The following is a 19,568-nucleotide window of genomic DNA, read 5'->3' as shown; positions in this document are numbered from 1 at the left end:
TTCATACTGCTATATTGGTCAAAAGTAAAATAATGTATCTTATAAGCAGCCAATTTCTAAACTAGCTGACATATTTCTTAAGCTAAAAAATGTGTGCCATTCCTCTTCAGCGGCATTGTGGCTTCGGAGTTATATCTGCGTTTAAATTTCAACTCTAGAACTTTTTTTTTTGTTTTAATCATTGGGCAGAAAGTTAAGATATTCGTGTCCCAGGTTCTTTTTCTTCTCTAAAATGCATATGCAGATAGTTACCTCTCAGTGCAGTTGGGAGACTCAGATGAGCTAGTGTGTGAACATGGTTTTTAACTGAATATTATATAGTATTTACAATTCCTCATTGATGGTAATTTACATACAAAAATATTGTAAGTACTTTTAAAAATTATTTTTTCTTGCCAAATTAAGCAGAACTGCTTTTTTAAAAATATCTCTGGCTGGGCGCCGTGGCTCACGCCTATAATCCCAGTACTTTGGGAGGCTGAGGTGGGTGGATCACAAGATCAGGAGATTGAGACCATCCTGGCTAACATGGTGAAACCCCGTCTCTACTAAAAATACAAAAATCAACTGGGTGTGCAGCGCGTGCCTGTAATCTCAGCTACTCGGAAGGCTAAGGCAGGAGAATCGCTTGAACCAGGGAGTCGGAGGTTGCAGTGAGCTGAGATCACGCCACTGCACTCCAGCCTGGTGACAGAGTGAGACTCCGTCTGGAAAAAAAAAAAAAACAAAAACCAGAATCTCTTCCACATAATAAAATTTTCAGTATGAGTAGTATATGTTTAAGAAACATCTTACAGTATAATTAATATAAACTTTATAATTCTGAATACTAGCAAGGATGGGTCTCTTTGGTTAAACTATTCTATATAGCAATGGCGTGAATTGAACATTTTATGTGGAATATATATATTTCTACATTCTAAATGATACAGGTGTGTGTTTTTATAGGTTTGCCTGAATCCATCATTGCAGCTGCATGTTCAAGAAGTGGCCGGAGAGTTCTACATGTTGATTCGTAAGTTTATCAACGATAGCATTTAATACTTCCTAAATATCTCTATACAAGATTAAAAGTTACATAAACACATATATGTCTGTACCTATGTACATGTATGTGTGTATCATACATAAACTGAAGTTAGGAAAAAGACTGGAATTGTTTAATTTTAACCATAGCATACAAGTTTTACTATTCTGTAAAATAGTGATCTTTCCTTCGAGAATAAACCAAATGCATCATTTTATTTTTCTCATGAGTGATTTTGTTTAAAGTAACAAGTAATTCTCCAAGAGGCTTGGAAACTTCATGCTTGTCCCTTTTCTTCCATATGTGTGTGGGTATATACAACCTATATATGCTGTTGTATTTTAGGCTTCATATTCGATGATTGTAAAAATCAGCCAATTGATTTTGAGTATTATTTTCTTGAACTTCATCAAAATTTAAACTTAGGAAGTTTTAACTAGGAAAAATATCTACAATTATGTTTTTCCCCTTTTTCTTGAATGTGATGATAAACAGGAGGTTGATGGAAAACTCGGGTTTAAGATAAAGCATAGATTAAATCTCTCCATTTCTATATCCCCCTAAAACAAACCCCTAATCTCCCACCTTTCTATTAGGTGCTTTTGACTATTATATCTTGGCACTTTAATTGTTCATTGAATAGGAATAGAAAGAAGAAACATACTTTTTATTTTCTGTTAGATGTTAACTGCAGTGTTTTTCAGAATGCTACAATACAAAAAAAAAATTAGATTTATCATAGCTTATAGTGTCTTCCCATATGTTATCTCATTGTAAATATGTGGGAATCTAAAAAGTAGCATGAGTTAATCTTTTAACCTGTTCTGAATCCATTTTGAAAACATATTAACTCCTCTGTTATAATAGCTAAGATTTGGGAACAACTGGGTGGAATTTCTAAATTGGATTCAGTTTTCATACACATCCTGCCTTTGTAATTCGCTTTTACTATTCCACTATTGTATGCACGACTGCTTGTGTTAATCTCTCAATTCAGTCTTTTTGACATATCATGGATTTGCATGTCAGAAAAATCTGCTACCTTGGGCCAGTTGTGGTGGCTCATGCCTGTAACCCAGCACTTTGGGAGGCTGAGGTGGGCGGATCACTTGAGGTCAAGAAGTCAGGAGTTTGAAACCAACCTGGCCAACATGGTGAAACCCCATCTCTACTAAAAATACAGAACTTAACTGGGCGTGGTGGTGCATGCTCGTAATCCCAGCTTCTTGGGAGGTTGAGGCAGGAGAATTGGTTGAACTTGGTCTGGAGGTGGAGGTTGCAGTGAGCTGAGATTGTGCCACTGCACTCCAACCTGGGCGACAGAGAAAGACTGTCTCAAAAAAAAAAAAAAAAGGAAAATCTGCTACCTTGAAGCCCAGGTGCTGAGACAGTATGCTTTAAAATATTAATTCAGATATATTTTTGATGAATTTATTTAACCTAAAATTAAAAATAAAATACTTGCTTCTCGTTTCTCAAAAGTAGAATGATAGGAAAAGTTATTATTTGTTGAGCTTGTACTATATGCTAGTCAACATATTAGTTTCTTTATACATGTTATGTAACTTAATTCTTATCACAGCCAAGTAAGGTAGGTGGTGTTATCCCAATTTGACAAATGGAGAATGTGGGACATAGAGACATTAAGTACTTTTTCTAAATTTACCTTGTGTAATTTTAGTTTCAAATTTACTTTGTGTGTAGGTATGTGTGTTGTTTTTTTCTTTTTCTTTTTCTTTCCTTTTTTTTTTTGACACAGGATCTCACTTGGTTGCCCAGACTATGTAGTACAGTGGCATGGTAATAGCTTACTGTAACTTCAAACTCCTGGGCTCAAGTTATCCTCCTGCCTCAGCCTCCTGGTAACTACGACTACAGGTGCATGCCATTGCACCTAGGTAACTGAACATTTTTTGTAGAGATGGAATCTCGCTATGCTACCCAGGCTGGTCTTGAGCTCTTGACCTCAAAAGATCTTCCCAAAATGCTGGGATTACAGGCAAGAGCTACCGTACCTGGCCTATTTTGTGTTTTCTTATTCCAGAACATGAAGTCTTCCTAGAATGAAGACTTTTATAAATCAAATTGAGTTTACTCATATTCCAAAAATAAAGTTTGATTAAAAATATAAGAACCTAGATCTTACTTTGACAAGTAGTGAATCAATTAGAAAAGCTTGATAATATGGTTGTCTTAAGACATTATAGTATAATAAAAATGGCATTTCAAAGTGACAAAACTTTTCTTCTTCTCTTGTACATCCTCAGACTTGATAGCTTTTGAAAGTTTAGATACATCTAGGTATTGATTCTCCCACACCTTAAGCTTAGATTTGGGGGCTTCTTTGGCACCATTATCTGAGGGTAATGGTTGTCTGCATACTGTTGATATCTCCTGATCTGAATCTGTTCTGAGCCCCAGTTTCATGTACCCTATCATCTGATATCTTCATCTAGATGTTCACAGGCACCTTAACATGGCTGATATTAAGCCATGAATTCATCCTCCCCATTCTCACCTCAAAATATACAGAACCCAAAAAACAGCATCCTGCTCCCAGTCTTCTGGAATGATAACATCGTCTACCCAGTTGCTCAACTTAAGACACTTGGAAACTTCTGTTGATTTTCTTGCTTTATCCTCCAGATTTATTCAGATGATTTTGATAATAATAGAAAACATTTATTGAGCTCTTCTAGGTACTATGATACATACTTTGAAAATATAATTTCACTTACATCCCCTAACTTTAATAGCTCTCCATATCTCTTTTTCTTTATGTCACTGTCATTTCCCTAGTTCAAACCTTATCATTTCTCAGCTGGGTAAGCTCATAACCTCCTGACTTTATCTCCAGCTCTCTAGTTTATTTATCACACTGCCACCAGTCACATCACTCAGCTGCGTGAAATCCTTCAGTGTTTCTCTGCTGCCTATGTTAGTGATTTTCCAAGTTTAAAAAAAGACTTAATGAGGTAACTGAAACAACATAAAACGATGAAAGCAGAGCTGCTGTGGTTGAAATGAGTGGGTCTGGGTCAGTTTAGATATAACTGGCTTATAGGAGAAAGTCCAAATTTTCTGTATGTCATACAGTGCCCTCTATGATATGGCCTTGCTTACACCTCCAGCCTCATCTCTTGCCACTTCAATCTTTAGATGTAGACACCAGCAATGCTGAAATTTGCAGTAGCTGAACGTACTGTAGTCTTTACTTCATCGTCCTACTTTTTGTCTGGGATTTGCGTAAGGTATCCCCTCAGTCTGGATTGCTTGTCTCTACCCCTCAGCCTGGCTAACTTCTATTTGTCTTGCAATGTTTAGCTTCCATACCACCTCCTCAGGGAAGTCCCACTTCCTCAAACCCCACCTGCTATGTGTCACAACTATGCCCAGGTTTTTATAACACTATATAAGAGTGCCATGACATTTATCATACTCTTAATCATTCACTTCCCTGTCTTCCCCACTACCCTTTAAGCTCTTACATCATAGATCTTAGTCATCTTTGTATCTCCAGCACCTAGCACAGTTGCTGGTTTGCATTAGATATTTGATGGATGGATAAGTACTAATACATATTTGTGTATATGATATTTTTTTTGTTAATGGTTAGTTTGGTGATGTATAATCTTTATGTCACATACATTTTGGATAAACAGCTGTTGTTAGAGATGTAATCTGTGGCTAAAAATTAAAGTATGCAGTCAGTAACCTTGACTTTTAGTGTCATCAAGTTTTTACACTATCACTCTTCATTCATTTTTATTGAGAATCTTTGTGCAAGGAATTGTGCTAGATGTTAAGAATGCAAAGATAAATAATACACTGACTCACAATCTAGTAAAGGAAGTAAAGAAATAGATACACGTGCTATGCTATTTGATGGAGGTATATATAAGGTGCTATATGGGGACAACTAACTCAGTGAGAGGGCTCCCCATAGGAGTAGGTACCTTATCTAAGGTTCTAAGGACAGGTAGGATTTCATCGGATGAGATGTACTAGTCGGGGTTGGAGCTGGGAATAACATTTTGGACAGATGGAGCAACATGTACAAAGACTTGAGAGATGAAAGAGAATGACAAGTTTGGGAAACTACACGTAGTTGAGTATGACAGACACAGAGAATATACAATTAAGTACAGGGTGGGGTGGAAAGTTGAGGGTACAAAGGTAGGGCTCAGGTCAAAGAATTACTTTATCTTATAGACATTAAAGAGCTATTTAATGCTCTTAAGCAGGGGAATTAAGTGATCAGATGTGTGTTTTAGCACTACACAGTAGAGAGTTGGTTGGAGAAGGGTAGGCAGACCCGCTGGGTGGCTGTTTGCAGTGATCTAGTTTAGGGATGATGACCTGAATAAGCTATTGGCAATCAGAATGAATAAAAGGTAGAAGGATTTGAGGTTATAGCATGAATTTTTGGTGGTAGATCAGATAAAGTAGGTGAGGGAATGGAAGGAATTACAGATGACACCCAACATTCTGGTTTGAGCCATTTGGTGGATGGTAGTGCCAATTTCATTTACTTATGTGAGGAATTCAAGAGAATGTTCAGACTTAGGGATAGAGCTGGGGAAGGGAAGATAAGGTGTTCACAATTGAAGATGTTGAGTTTGAGGTACTACTGACATACCTTGGTGAAGAGATCCATTCACCTAGGGATGTGTATGTGTTTGTGTATGTGGGTATGTGTATAAGGAGCCTGGCTGGAAGATCGACAGCTGGAGATAAGAGATTTGGGCATTTTTTTGTGAATAAATGGCCGTTAAAACCAAAGAAGTGAATAGAATCATCCTGAAAATGCATATAGTGAAACACATAACAGGCAAGTATAGAAACCTGGGCAAGAGCAACTTTTAAGGCATGGGTCAAAGGAGAAAAGCCATCAAAGGAGATTGAAAGGAAACAATCAGAGGTTGAGAAGAAAAGCAGGAGGGTGTAGATTTTCATATATAGCAACTTTACTCCTTGAAAACCTTAGTATATCTCTACCCATAGAGGAGAAAGTCTTAAGGAAAGGAACATTTATGTAATGTTTTCCTGCTCTGGGCCAGGATTAAATATTTTCTCATTTAATACTCATTTTAGCATTTAAAACTCATCATCAAGTTCAGTCTACTTCCCCAGCTCTATCTATCATGTCTGCTTTACATGTAAAATTATACCATATATCTGTGTTCTGTGGAAATGCCTTTCTTTGCTTTTCTAAAAATAATTTTTTTAAATTGTCATTTAAACATGTAAAGTTTACCATCATAACCATTTTTAAGCATAGAATTGAGTAGCGTTAAGTATGTTCACATTGTTGTGCAACAGATCTCCAGAGCTCTTTTGATCTTGCAAAACTGAAACTCTGTACCCATTCAACAATAATTCCCTATTTTCTACTGCTCTTCCAGTCACTAGCAACCACTGCTCCACTTTCTGTCTATGATTTTTACTACTCTGGATGCCTCATTCATATAAGTGTACTTATGCAGCACTGTATTTGTCTTTTTTGTGACTGGCTTATTTCACTTAGCACAGTGTCCTCAAGGCTTATCCATTTTGTTGCATACTGCAGGATTTCCTTCCTTTCTAGGCCTGGATAATATCCCACTGTATGTGTATGCCACATTTTGTTTATCTCTTCATCTGTTGATAGATATTTGAGCTGCTTCCACTTCTTGGCTATTGTGAATAATGCTGCTATGAACATGGCTGTGCAAATGTTTTTTTCAAGATCCTGATTTCTATTTTTTTGGATAAATTAAAGTGGAATTGCTGGACCATATAGTAGTTCCACTCTTCATTTTTTAGGAAGTGCCATGCTGTTTTGCATAGTGGCTATACTGTTTCACATTCCCACCAACTTCCTCTGCTTTGGCTTTATTGGGAAGTTGTATGTGAGCTTTTAAGCCAGAATGCCTGTGTTCAGATCTTGGTTTCTCCACTTACTTAGGTGTGTAACCTTTGGCAAGTTATTTAATCTTTCTGTACCTTAGTTTCTTTATAAAAATCACATAATATTGGTACCAATGTTAGCAAAATAAAAAAGGGCATAATATTTAATATATAAGATTGTTGTTGGGATTAAATCAACTAATCTATGTAATGGATTTATAACAATGCTTCATAGTAAGCCCTCAGTAATGTTAGCATCTCCTGCTCTTAACAATGCTGCTTCTGCCACTACAGGTGAATAGCCCTTATCTGAAATGCTTGGGACCAGAAGTGTTTCGGATTTCAGATACACACACACACACACATACATACATATACACACACACACGTATCTGGGATTCAGATATATATACACACACATACATCAGAGATATTATAGATCAGATACATATATCAGAGCTATACATCGATATATTATGATATATATCAGATATATACATCTGATATGATATATATCTGATATAAGATATATATAAGATATAGATATCAGATGTATATATCCATCATATATATCAGATATATCAGATATACATGATAAATATATATGATACATGGTAAATACATAAATATATATAAGAGCATCTAATGCTCTTAACAATGCTGCTTCTGCTGCTACAGGTGAGTAGCCCTTATCTGAAATGCTTGGGACCAGAAGTGTTTCAGATTTCAGGTACATGAAATATGTATATCTGTGTGTGTGTGTGTATATATATATATAGTACATATATATATCAATTGTATATATATATATCAATTTCAGGTACATGATATATATATATGATATATATCATATATATAAATTTTTGTAATTGCACTATGTAGTAATATTTGTAATATATATGTAATATATGTATTCATAATATGTTTGTAATGTTTGCAATATATATAGCATATTATATATACTTACTAGCTGAGTGTCTCTAATCGGAAAATCTGAAATGCTCCAAGGAGCATTTCTTTTGAGCATCATGTTGGCACTCAAAAAGTTTTAAATTTTGAAGCATTTCAGATTTCAGATTTTCTGATTTGAGATGCCCAACAGGTACTAATACTACTGCTACTATTAGATAAGAATAGTGGGAAGCCAGTTTAAAGGAGTGACTAATTATGCCTGTGAGATTTGTGGAAAGCGTCACAGAGGTGACATTGTAGCAGAGTCTTGAAAGATGATGTGGGGTTTAATGAGAAATTGGAGCATTTCAGAAAGAGGGAACATACTGAAAGAGCATGGGATGCTAGGTGAATGGTGAGAATTTTAGTAGGACTGGAAAGTAAGGTAAGTGAATTGGGTTCATGAGAGTTGAAATTAGAATAATTAAACTGGAATCATTCTGAGGACCTTGTATGCTGAGGTGGGAAGTACTGACTTTTGTCTTTAATAATTATCTTTAATCTCATGCTGTCTTTCCTTCAAACCCATATTTCATGCTTCAGCATATCCTGTCAACTCTGCTTCCAAAAACGACCTAAATCTGTTTTCTCTGTCTCCACTCTTCCTCTTAGTTCATCCCACCATCATTCCCATTGGACTACTCTGATAAGCTCCTTATTGATCTTTCTGATGCTACTATTGCCCCAATTTTTGGCCTTTTCCTCATTTCTAACTGCAGCATTTATGATTCTCTTTCTTGCTTACTATACTGTGCTATTGCTGTAACTATGCACTCATTTTTTATTTTTATTTTTTAGGCTAGTCAAGTGAAGCAATGGGAGTTGAAAAGGAGAAGGAACACATAAATCTGTAACTGATTATGATCAATTAGTTGTAAATACCACCACACTTGGACCAGCCTCAGGACATTTTTTCATTGTTAATATTATTTATGCCTCTTCTCTGTTTCTTTCTCCTTGATCTTTCTTGCTAGATATTTGTTTGTTTTATTAGTCTTTTCAAATAACCAGCTTTAACTTTATTGACTCCTTCAGTGTTATCTTCAATATGTACTTTTATCTTTATTTCCTTTCTTTGGCTTGGACTCCATCTTGTGCTTTTTCTAACTTTTTGAATTAAATTCTTAGCTCTTTATTTTTAAGCCTTTTTTGCTTAATAAAATCATTTATGACTATATGGTTTTCTTTAAGGACCACATTAGCTCTCTCCCATGAATTCTATGTATTTTCTAATAGCTATTATGATTTCTTCTTTGCTCTGTTGGTTATTTAGAGGTTATCTTTTTAAATTTCCAAATATATTTTTAAATTTCAACATCTTTATTGACTTTTAAATTCCAACACCCATGACAGAACATGCAAATGACACAAAATAAAGTAAAAAAGTTCCAGTGTGCCTCCTTTTCCTGCCTGCATCCCACCCACTCTGTCCCCTGTCCCACCTCCCAGAAGCAGCGACTGTTACCTTCTATACGTTCTCCAGAGAATTAAGTTACAGAAAAATATGTATTAATAATGTGTATGTTAGATTTGGTGTAGAAAAATTGTAAGATACTGAGCAGTTAACACCAAGGATCTCTCATGTTGCCTTTTTATAACCGTATCTACCTCCCTCCTCTGCCACTCCCCTGCCTTCAGTTCCTAACCCCAGTGACCACTAATCTGTTTTTCATCTCTGTTATTTTATCATTTCATGTGTAGAACTGGACAGTTTGTAAACTTTTGGCATTGGCCTTTTTCACTCAGCCTAATTCCCTGGAGATCTATCCAGGTTGTTGCATATATCAGTAGTTCATTTATTTTTATTGCTGAGTGGTATTTCATCTTACGTATGCATCACAGTTTGTATAAGCTTCCTCTGTTGAAGGGTACCTGGAGTGATTCTGTTTTTTGGCTATCACAGATAAAATTGCTATGTGAACATTTATACAGTTGTTTTGGTGTGTGTGAACATAAGTTTTTATTTCTCTGGGATAAATTTCCAGGAGTACAATTGCTGGATCATGTGGTAATTGTATATAGTTAGCTTTTTAAGAAATTGCTATTTTCCAGAGTTCCTATACTATTTCCCATTAACAGTGTATGAGTGATCCAGTTCCTCTGCATCTTTGCCACAATTTGGTGTTGTCACCTTTTTTTGTATTTTTGGTAATTCTTATAGGTGTGTAGTGATATCTCCTTATTTTAATTCACATTTTCTTAATGGCTAATGATCCTGAACATTTTTCATGTGCTTATTTGCCATCTGTATATCTTTTATGATAAAATGTCTTCTGTATTTTGACTTTTCTAATTGGATTGTTTGTTTTACTGTTGGGTTTTGAGTTCTTTATGCCTTCTAACCAAATACATTTTTAACTTTAGTTTTTCTTTTGATAATTGGTTTCCAATTTAATTACACTATTATCAGAGAATGAGCTCTGCATGATATCAGTTATTTGGTATTTTTTAGAATTGCTTCATGGTTTGGAAGTATATGACTCCATGTGGCTTATTGTGTTTAACTGTTGGATATGCAGCTCTATATGTTAGATCAAAATTTTTTTTTTTTTTTTTTTTTGAGACGGAGTCACGCTCTGTTGCCCAGGCTGGAGTGCAGTGGCGCAATCTTGGCTCACTGCAAGCTCCGCCTCCTGGGTTCACGCCATTCTCCTGCCTCATCCTCTCGAGTAGCTGGGACTACAGGCGCCCGCCACCATGCCCGGCTAATTTTTTATTTTATTTTTGGTAGAGACTGGCGGGGTATCACCGTGTTAGCCAGGATGGTCTTGATCTCCTGACCTCCTGATCCGCCCGCCTCGGCCTCCTAAAGTGCTGGGATTACAGGCTTGAGCCACCACGCCAGTCTCTAGATCAAATTTGTTAATGTTATTGTTTGAAATTTATGTTATCTATTAATATTAATAGATAATAATTCTGATTAATAGAATTGAGGAATATATTAAAATCTCCTATACTGATTGTGGAATTCTTATTTTTCCTTTCAATTCCAATTTTTGTTTTATATATTCTGAGTATAGATAGGGGCATACAGGTTTAGAATTGTGATATCCTTGTGTAATTACTCTATTTGCCTAGATTTTTTCTTTTTTCTAGCTTTTTCGTAGCTTTTTTCTTTAAAGACTATTTTGTATGATGTTAATGTAATGACATTAGATTTCCTTGTTGTATTAGTTTGTTCTCACACTGCTGATAAAGATATGCCTGAGACTGGGAAGAAAAGAGGTTTCATTGGACTTACAGTTCCACATGGTTGGGGAGGCCTCAGAATCATGGCGGGAGGCAAAAGGTGCTTCTTATATGGTGGCAGCAAGAGAAAATGAGGAAGATGCAAAAGTGGAAACCCCTGATAAAACCATCAGATCTCGTGAGACTTCTTCACTACCACGAGAACAGTATGGGCTTAACCATCCCCATAATTCAAATTATCTTCCACTGGGTCCCTCCCACAACATATAGGAATTATGGGAGAACAATTCAAGATGAGATTTGGGTGGGGACACAGAGCCAAACCATATCATTCCTGCCCTTGGCCCCTCCAAATCTCATATCCTCCCACTTCAAAAGCAATCATGCCTTCCCAACAGTCTCCCAAAGTCTTAACTCATTTCAGCATTAATCCAAAAGTCCATAGTCCAAAGTCTCATCGAGACAAAGCAAGTCCCTTCTATCTATGAGCCTGTAAAATCAAAAGCAAGCTAGTTACTTCCTACATACAATAGGGGTACAGGTATTGGATAAATAAAGCCATTCCAAATCGGAGAAATGTGCCATAGCAAAATGGCTATAGGGCCTATGCAAGTCCGAAATCTAGTGGGGTAGTCAAATTTTAAAGCTCCAAAATGATTTCCTTTGACTCCAGGTCTCATATCCAGGTCACACTGATGCAAGAGGTGGGTCCCATGGTCTTGGGCAGCTCCGTCCCTGTGACTCTGCAAGGTATAGCCTCCCTTCTGGCTGCTTTTACGAGCTGGCGTTGAGTGTCTGCAGCTTTTCCAGGTTAACCTGCAAGCTATCAGTGGATCTCCCATTCTAGGGTCTGGAGGACAGTGGCCCTCTTCTCACAGCTCCACTAGGCAGTACCCCAGTACGGACTCTGTGTGGGGGCTCTGACCTCACATTTCCCCTCTGCACTGCCCTAGCAGAGGTTCTCCATGAGGACCCCGCCCTGCAGAAAACTTCTGCCTGTTTATCCCGGCATTTCCATACATCCTCTGAAATCTAGGCAGAGGTTCCCAAACCCCAATTTTTGACTTCTGTGCACTGGCAGGCTCAGCAGCACGTGGAAGCTGCCAAGGCTTTGGGCTTGCACCCTCTGAAGCCACAGCCTGAGCTTTACATTGACCCCTTTCAGCCGAGGCTGGAGCCGCTGGGACTCGGGGCACCAAGGCCCTAGGCTGCATATAGCAGGGGGGATCCCTAGCTTGGCCCAAGAAACCATTTTCTCCTAGGCCTGCAGGCCTGTGATGGGTGGGGCTGCTGTGAGGACTTCCGACATGCCCTGGAGACATTTTCCCCATTGTCTTGGGGATTAACATTTGGCTCCTAGTTACTTAGGCAAATTTCTGCAGCTGGCTTGAATTTCTTAGAGATATATATATATTTTTTTCTATCACATCGTCAGGCTGCAAATTTTCTGAGCTTTTATGCCCTGTTTCCCTTGTAAAACTGAATGCCTTTAACGGCATCTGAGTCACCTCTTTTTTTTTATTTTTATTTTTTGAGACAAAGTCTCACTGTCTTCTAGGCTAGAGCACAGTGGCACGATCTCGGTACTGTAAACTCCGCCTCCCGGGTTCAAGCAATTCTCCTGCCTCAGCCTCCTGAGTAGATAGGATTATAGGCGCCTGCCACCACACCTGGCTAATGTTTGTATTTTCAGTAGAGATGGGGTTTCACCATGTTGGCCAGGCTGGTCTCAAACTCCTGACCTGAGGTGATCCACCCGCCTCGGCCCCCCAGAGTGCTGGGATTACAGGCGTGAGCCACCGTTCCCGGCCCCAAGTCATCTCTTGAATGCTTTGCTGCTTAGACATTTCTTCTGCCAGATACCCTAAATCATGTTTCTCAAGTTCAAAATTCCATAGATCTCTAGGGCATGGGCAAAATGCCACCAGTGTCTTTGCTAAAACATAAAAAGAGTCAGACCTTTGTTTCATTTCCCAACAAGTTCCTCATCTCCATCTGAGACCACCTCAGCCTGGACCTTATTGTCCATATCACTATCACGCTGTTGATCAAAGTCATTCAACAAGCCTCTAAGAAGCTCCAAACTTTCCCACATTTTCCTGTCTTCTTCTGAGCCCTCCAAACTCTTCTAACCTCTGCCTGTTACCCTGTTCCAAAGTCACTTCCACATTTTTGAGTGTCTTTCAGCAACGCCCCACTCTGCTGGTACTAATTTACTGTATTGGTCTGTTTTCACACTGCTTATCAAGTCATACCCGAGACTGAGATGAAGAAGATGTTTAATTGGACTTACAGTTCCACATGGCTGGGGAGGCCTCAAAATCATTGTGGGAGATAAAAGGCACTTCCTACGTGGCAGCAGCAAGAGAAAATGAGGAAGATGCAAAAGTGGAAACCCCTGATAAACCCATCAGATCTTGTGAGACTTTTTCAGTATCACAAGAACAGCAGGGGCAAAACCTGCCACCATGATTCTGTTACCTCCCACTGGGTCCCTCCCACAACACATGGGAATTCAAGATGAGATTTGAGTGGGGACGCTGAAACCATATCAGAGTGATATATGAAGAAATTCCTATTCCTTTAGAATAAAAAAAAATTAACTTTTTCATGTATATATTGAGACTAAACTTCTAAGCTAATCAAAGTGTTTTCTCAAGCAATACAAGGCCCACCCCTCTCATGTTTTTTGTTATGTAGCATTTTGGTGACACTTAGACTTTATACCTCTTTTAATCATTATTGTTGTTGTGTTTTATTTAGTAAGTCAATGGTTATCTAGATTTGCCTTTGTGCATCAGTTTCTTTGCTTGCTCTTCATTCTGGCACCAGTATCCTGCTTCCTGAAGTTCTTTCACCCTGAGTCTGTTGATGGTACCCTCTGTCTTTGTGATCCGCCCGCCTCGGCCACCCAAAGTGCTGGGATTACAGGCGTGAGCCACCGCGCCTGGCCTATTTCATTGTTTTAAAACATGTAAAGCAAACTTGTTTTATAGTGATGCAGGATTTTTCTTGGCTACTTTGCCAACCAGGGACCTCCACAGCCAGCAGCATCCCCACTGCCTGGGCCTCGCTTGGTCCTGGGCCTTCCACTGGAGGTGACCCGCCCACTCAGCCTGCCTGTATTGTAGATTGTACTCGAGTTTGGTGGTTCCCCTAGCTCTTTTCCCGCGTTCAGGAAGAATGAGGATACACTGACAATTAGAAGGGTCTGGATGGGCAGAGAAGAATTTTATTGAGCGATGGAAGAGAAAAGGGGACTCCAGTGGTTTCTCTCTCTCTTAGTGTGGCTGCATCCGGGGCTTTTTATGGGCTTAAAATAGGGGAATGTGTGCTGATTGTTTTCTGAGTATGCAAAGAAAGGCTAAAGCAAAGGCACCACTCAAAGTTGGGCATAGTAGTGTAGAAAAGCAATTAGGAAAGGGTAGATATAAGTGAAATAGGTGAAGGGTGGGGATCAGTCAGAGGAAAGCATGCCAAACAGGAAGACAGGTTTTCAATCCAATCTGTGGATTTGACTTGTAGCTTGGCTTTCAGGCTTTAAACTGTCTTCAGCTTGGAGGTGGGGTTTCACTGGGGACGTGCCGCCCTCTGCCTAGGCCTTTGTCTGTCTCCTGCCACTATCGATAGCTTCTTTCACATATTTCCATTATATTGCCAGGTGAGGTATCAGAGCCCTAACACTGGGAAGTGGTCACCTCGTGGGTTGGTAGAAAGAACTTGCCAACAACAGTATAGATTTGAAAAAGGAAAGCTTATTAGGAAGAACTCTGCAAAAGGTTCCAGCGGGTTGCCTCAATGAGAGGACTGAGCGTTCAGCCGTGGTTTTTTCCTTAGGGGTATTTGTGGACCTTAATGTGGGAGCTTAGGGTTGTAAAATGAGTTTCAACATGGCATTCCAGAGATGTACAGAAATTTTAGTTACTTATAAAAGTTGAAAGAGGCATGGAATCAGATGTCAACTTTATATACCAGGGAAGTTTAATTATTTCTAAATTCCCTAGATAAGGAGTTGATCCTCTAGATGGCCTGTTTGATGGTCACCAGGTGGTCTTTGCTCCCTTTTAAATTCCTCAGATAAGGAGTTTTTGTCTCCGGGGCCTGTTCGGTTGCCACCAGGTGATTTTCGCTTTCCTCATATATAACGTTTTTGGGGGATTTAATACGATTTGTTATTTTCTCTCCAGCTTTAGGGTCAATATTTTTCCTTCCTTTTTCCCTTGAAATGTTGAATTTTGAATTTCTCTTAAGTGCCACTTTGCCTGGGGGATCCCTATGTTTCTACTGAGTGGTTTTGCATTTCCTTTTGCCTCATCACTTACTGCTGTTACTAGTGGTCTTAGTTTCCTATTACTGCTGTTATAAATTACCACAGTTGTAGTGGCTAAAACCAATACAGACTTATTCTTTAGGTTCTGTAGGTCAGAAGTCCAAAATGAGTCTTATGGGGACGAAGTCAAAGTGTAGGCAGTGCTGCATTAGTTTTGGAGGTTCCAGGGGAAAATCGGTTTCCTTATCTTTTCCAGTTTCTAGAGGTCACCTGAATCCTTTGGCTCATGGCCCTTCCTCCAACTTCAAAGTGCATGACTTCAGACTCTGCTTCTCATTCCATCTCCTTCTGCCTTTGAATTTTTTACCTCCTCATTTTAAGGAACTCTGTGATTACATTAGGGCATACCTGGATAATCCAGGATAATCTTCCCATGTCAAGATCCTTAATTGCATTAACAAAAAGCATTATATTTTTTGCCATATAAGATAATACATTCATAGCTTCTGGGGGTTAGGACTTGAACATCTTTGGGGAGCCATTCTGTCTACCACCTTGGTCCAAAGCAATGTTTGTGTTTATTTCTAGAATTGAGGGTTCCTGTTGTATGTGTGTAGTATAAATTAGAGCACTATATTTGTGCTCCAAGTTTACAGTTATATATGATTCTCAGGAAAATTTCCCCTCCATCTACAGTCATGCTTCAACAGCATGACACCATGCACCTTGCTGTCTGAATATATATTCTCTCATACCTTTATGCCTTTTTTAATGCTAATCCCCATTGTGTGTGAAAATTCTTTCTCCTCCTTCAGGACCCATCTAAAATACTGCTTTCTATTGATGGCTTGTTTGATAATCCCAGTAGTATGAATTTTTCTCTTTGTGTTTTCAAGTACCATGCATGTTTTTGTAATGTAACATTTTTCATACTATATTATTGTTTGTAGATCTGTCGGCCCTATTAGACTCTTAAAGATCAGGGATCATGTCTTATACACCTATATATTCTCGTGCCTAAGAGTGCCTGGAATACAGCAATCCCTGAATAAACCTTTGATAAATGAATAAAGTTTAAGAATATATATATTTGCCAAGCCACTGTGCTGTTGGTAGTAATTTACAATTACCTAGTACAATTGCCTAGTATAAGGGAAGAATTGATCCCTTGCTGATCATCTGTAGATTTATAAATTTATGGTAGTTCAGATGGAAGTCATCTGTTGATGAGAAAGTTGACTGAACCCAGTGTCAAATGGACAGATCACAACAGGACTGGTGCCAAACCTAAGATCTTGTTCCTATTCCAGCATTCTTTGAAATATACCACACTAACTTTGCTGTTGATGATTTGTATTACTCAAACTAATTATAATTTATAGATAAAATACAACATCATTACCTTTTATTTTTGGATATTCCTCAATTAAGTTCTACTTTTGAATGGGCTAGAAGCATGCTTCTAAGAAACTGTAGTCGTATTCTGGCACTTGGTAGGGTGGTGGTGGAATATAAAGCCACAGGATAAACACTGGAGCATCTGCCTGGTATATAAATTTTATTAAATTGAAAACATTAAAATTTTTATTGGTCTAAGTTTAGACTTAGAGAAAAGTTGTGAAATTAGTACAGATAGTTTTTGTACATACTTAATTTTACTTTCCCTAGTGCTAATATCTTATATATCCATAGTATAATTATAAAAGCTCAGTAATTAATATTGGTAGAATACTATTAACTACAGACCTGGTTTGAATTTCACCAATTTTTTTCTTTTTTTTTAAAAAAAATTATATTTTAAGTTCTAGGGTACGTGTGCACAACGTGCAGGTTTGTTACATAGGTATACATGTGCCATGTTGGTTTGCTGCACCCATCAACTCACCATTTACATTAGGTATTTCTTGTGATGCTATCCCTCTCCCAGCCCCCGACCTGCTGACAGGCCCCAGTGTGTGATGTTCCCCTCCCTGTGTCCATGTATTCTCATTGTTCAACTCCCACTTACGAGTGAGAACATGCGGTGTTTGGTTTTCTGTCCTTATGATAGTTTGCTGAGAATGATGGTTTCCAGCTTCATCCATGTCCCTGCAAAGGACATGAACTCATCCTTTTTTATGGCTGCATAGTATTCCATGGTGTATATGTGCCACATTTTCTTTATCCAGTCTATTATTGATGGACTTTAAAATTATTATCATTGATAGATTTTTAAAAAACGTTATTCCGTTCCAGGATCTGGTCCAGGATACTACCTTGCATTTAGTTGTTAATAGTCTCAGATTGTCTTCCCCATGATACACTGTGGTGTTTTCCTATGCTGATTTTTCAGTTTTTCCTTTCTCAGCTTCATATGTTTATTGCAATTATTTTATAAAGAAGAGCTGAGCCTTCTGCCCCGTTGATTTATTTACTTATATCAATATAGGCTCATGGATATTTATATTATTCTGCTGTTTATAATCCAATACTACCATTGTTTAGTTTGTTGCTCAACTTGTTCTAGCTTTGGTCACTCTGAGTTCTTTCCTTTTGATTCCTATGTAGTTTTGAATGTCCCATCCTTGTTTAAGTACTTCCTGATATCACAAGATGCTCCATGTTCATTTGTTATTTTTCTTGCTCTTGCTGGAGAATCAACCACTCACCTCTATGAGAGAGGTTTACATTAGGTATTTCTACAAAAGCCTTGCCTCTATGAATTTGAGAATCATGTTTAGAAACCAAGATCTGAGCACTGGGTGTGCTCATTTCTACTAGGCGTTATTGTTTCTAGGTCCTCTGAGCTGGTTAATACATTTATGTATATTGACCTATTCGTACATATATATCTACATTCTGTACCTATCTCCTTCTATATATAGAGAGAGAATATATATATTTAGTGTGTATATATATGTGTATATATATACACACTAAAAACCATAAATCTGTGTTGATACTTTCAATCAAATAGAATACATTTAAGAATATTATTTAAAACATGGATATATAGTGGAATAAGACTCAAAATTTACCAGATTTTTTTTGTTAGGATGACCCATGAAAATTAAACATTTTGTTTTTATATAGGACGACTGTAAGCTATCTCCTGGCTTCCCCTATCATAAGCTTTCCCTTAAGCCATGAGAGCTGCTTTGAAAGAAATGTTGGAAGCCTTGTGTTAGTGTACACTTTGTCTGCTCTGAGATGGTTGGCACATAGTAGGTACTCAGTAAATACTTTCTGGATGTATGACTCAATATAATAGTATATGACTGGTGGACCAGAAACTTACATTGTTCCACGATCATGGTCAGAATTTGTAACCCTGGCCGTCTTGCCAGATGTATATCATTGACCATATGGGAGATTCGGTAAATAAATTAACCCTTTCGATTCACCATCACAGCTAGAACAACAGCAGTTAGCACGTATCCTGGCATCATCTTGTCATATGAAGGACCTTCCTTGTCTTTGTTACTTGGCAGAGCACCATCTGAGGGTAGACACTTTACAAATGCTATTTGGTAATAGTGTAGTGTTGAAGAAAGCTTACTGTTCATTTCTATGAAGAATAGTATACGAAAGTTTTCATAGAACTTGTTTGATTTGCTTTTCAGCTTTTCAATTTTTTAAGATTTTTCCATTCATGGGGAATGAATGCTACTTGATATTTTCATTAATGTTTTAAAACAATCTAAACTGTAAAAATAGTACAGGACTATGTTCTGTAGGACTATGTTCTGACATAGTTCTTAAGGACTATGTTCTGAAGGGTTTGGCAAACAGTCCAGTTGCTTTTGTGAATAAAGTTTTTTGGAAAGTAGACATGTCCTTTCATTTTTGTATTGCCTGTGTCTGCTTTTGTTAGACAATAGCAGTGCTGAGTAGTTCCAACAGAGACCATATGACTTAAAATATTTACTATCTCATCCTTTACAGAAAATGTTTGCTGACCCTCCTCTAGAAATTTTTTTAATCCATATAAATGTATATATTGTATATTTAACTGTACAATAGCTTTTTTCTCTATTAAGGGAAGATAGCCAGTTAAGGATCAGAGAATAATTAAAATTTATTAAAATAGTACTTTTAAAGTTTATTGCAAAATAATACATGTATACAGTATCATGAAGACAGCAATAAAAAGCATACTGCTATCACTTTTTTTTTTTTTTTTTTTTTTGAGACGGAGTCTTGCTCTGTCGCCCGGACTGGAGTGCAGTGGCCGGATCTCAGCTCACTGCAAGCTCCGCCTCC

At 37.8% G+C, this 19,568-nt stretch overlaps 1 protein-coding gene across 2 annotated transcripts in view; it reads left to right on the top strand.

Annotated features, from left to right (window-relative positions):
* CHM (choroideremia (Rab escort protein 1)) overlaps positions 1-19,568 on the top strand; it is a 191,584-nt gene that overhangs the window by 19,605 nt on the left and 152,411 nt on the right. For both annotated transcript variants that reach the window (XM_011963223.1, XM_011963225.1), the window contains exon 2: positions 949-1,015. In XM_011963223.1, coding sequence (XP_011818613.1) covers positions 949-1,015 — 67 coding nt within the window. The remainder of the gene's footprint in view (positions 1-948; positions 1,016-19,568) is intronic.

Source organism: Colobus angolensis, unplaced genomic scaffold, assembly GCF_000951035.1.
Source record: "Colobus angolensis palliatus isolate OR3802 unplaced genomic scaffold, Cang.pa_1.0 Scaffold603, whole genome shotgun sequence".
In the NCBI taxonomy this organism is placed as follows: Eukaryota; Metazoa; Chordata; class Mammalia; order Primates; family Cercopithecidae; genus Colobus; species Colobus angolensis.
This window is presented reverse-complemented; position numbering and strand designations above follow the sequence as displayed.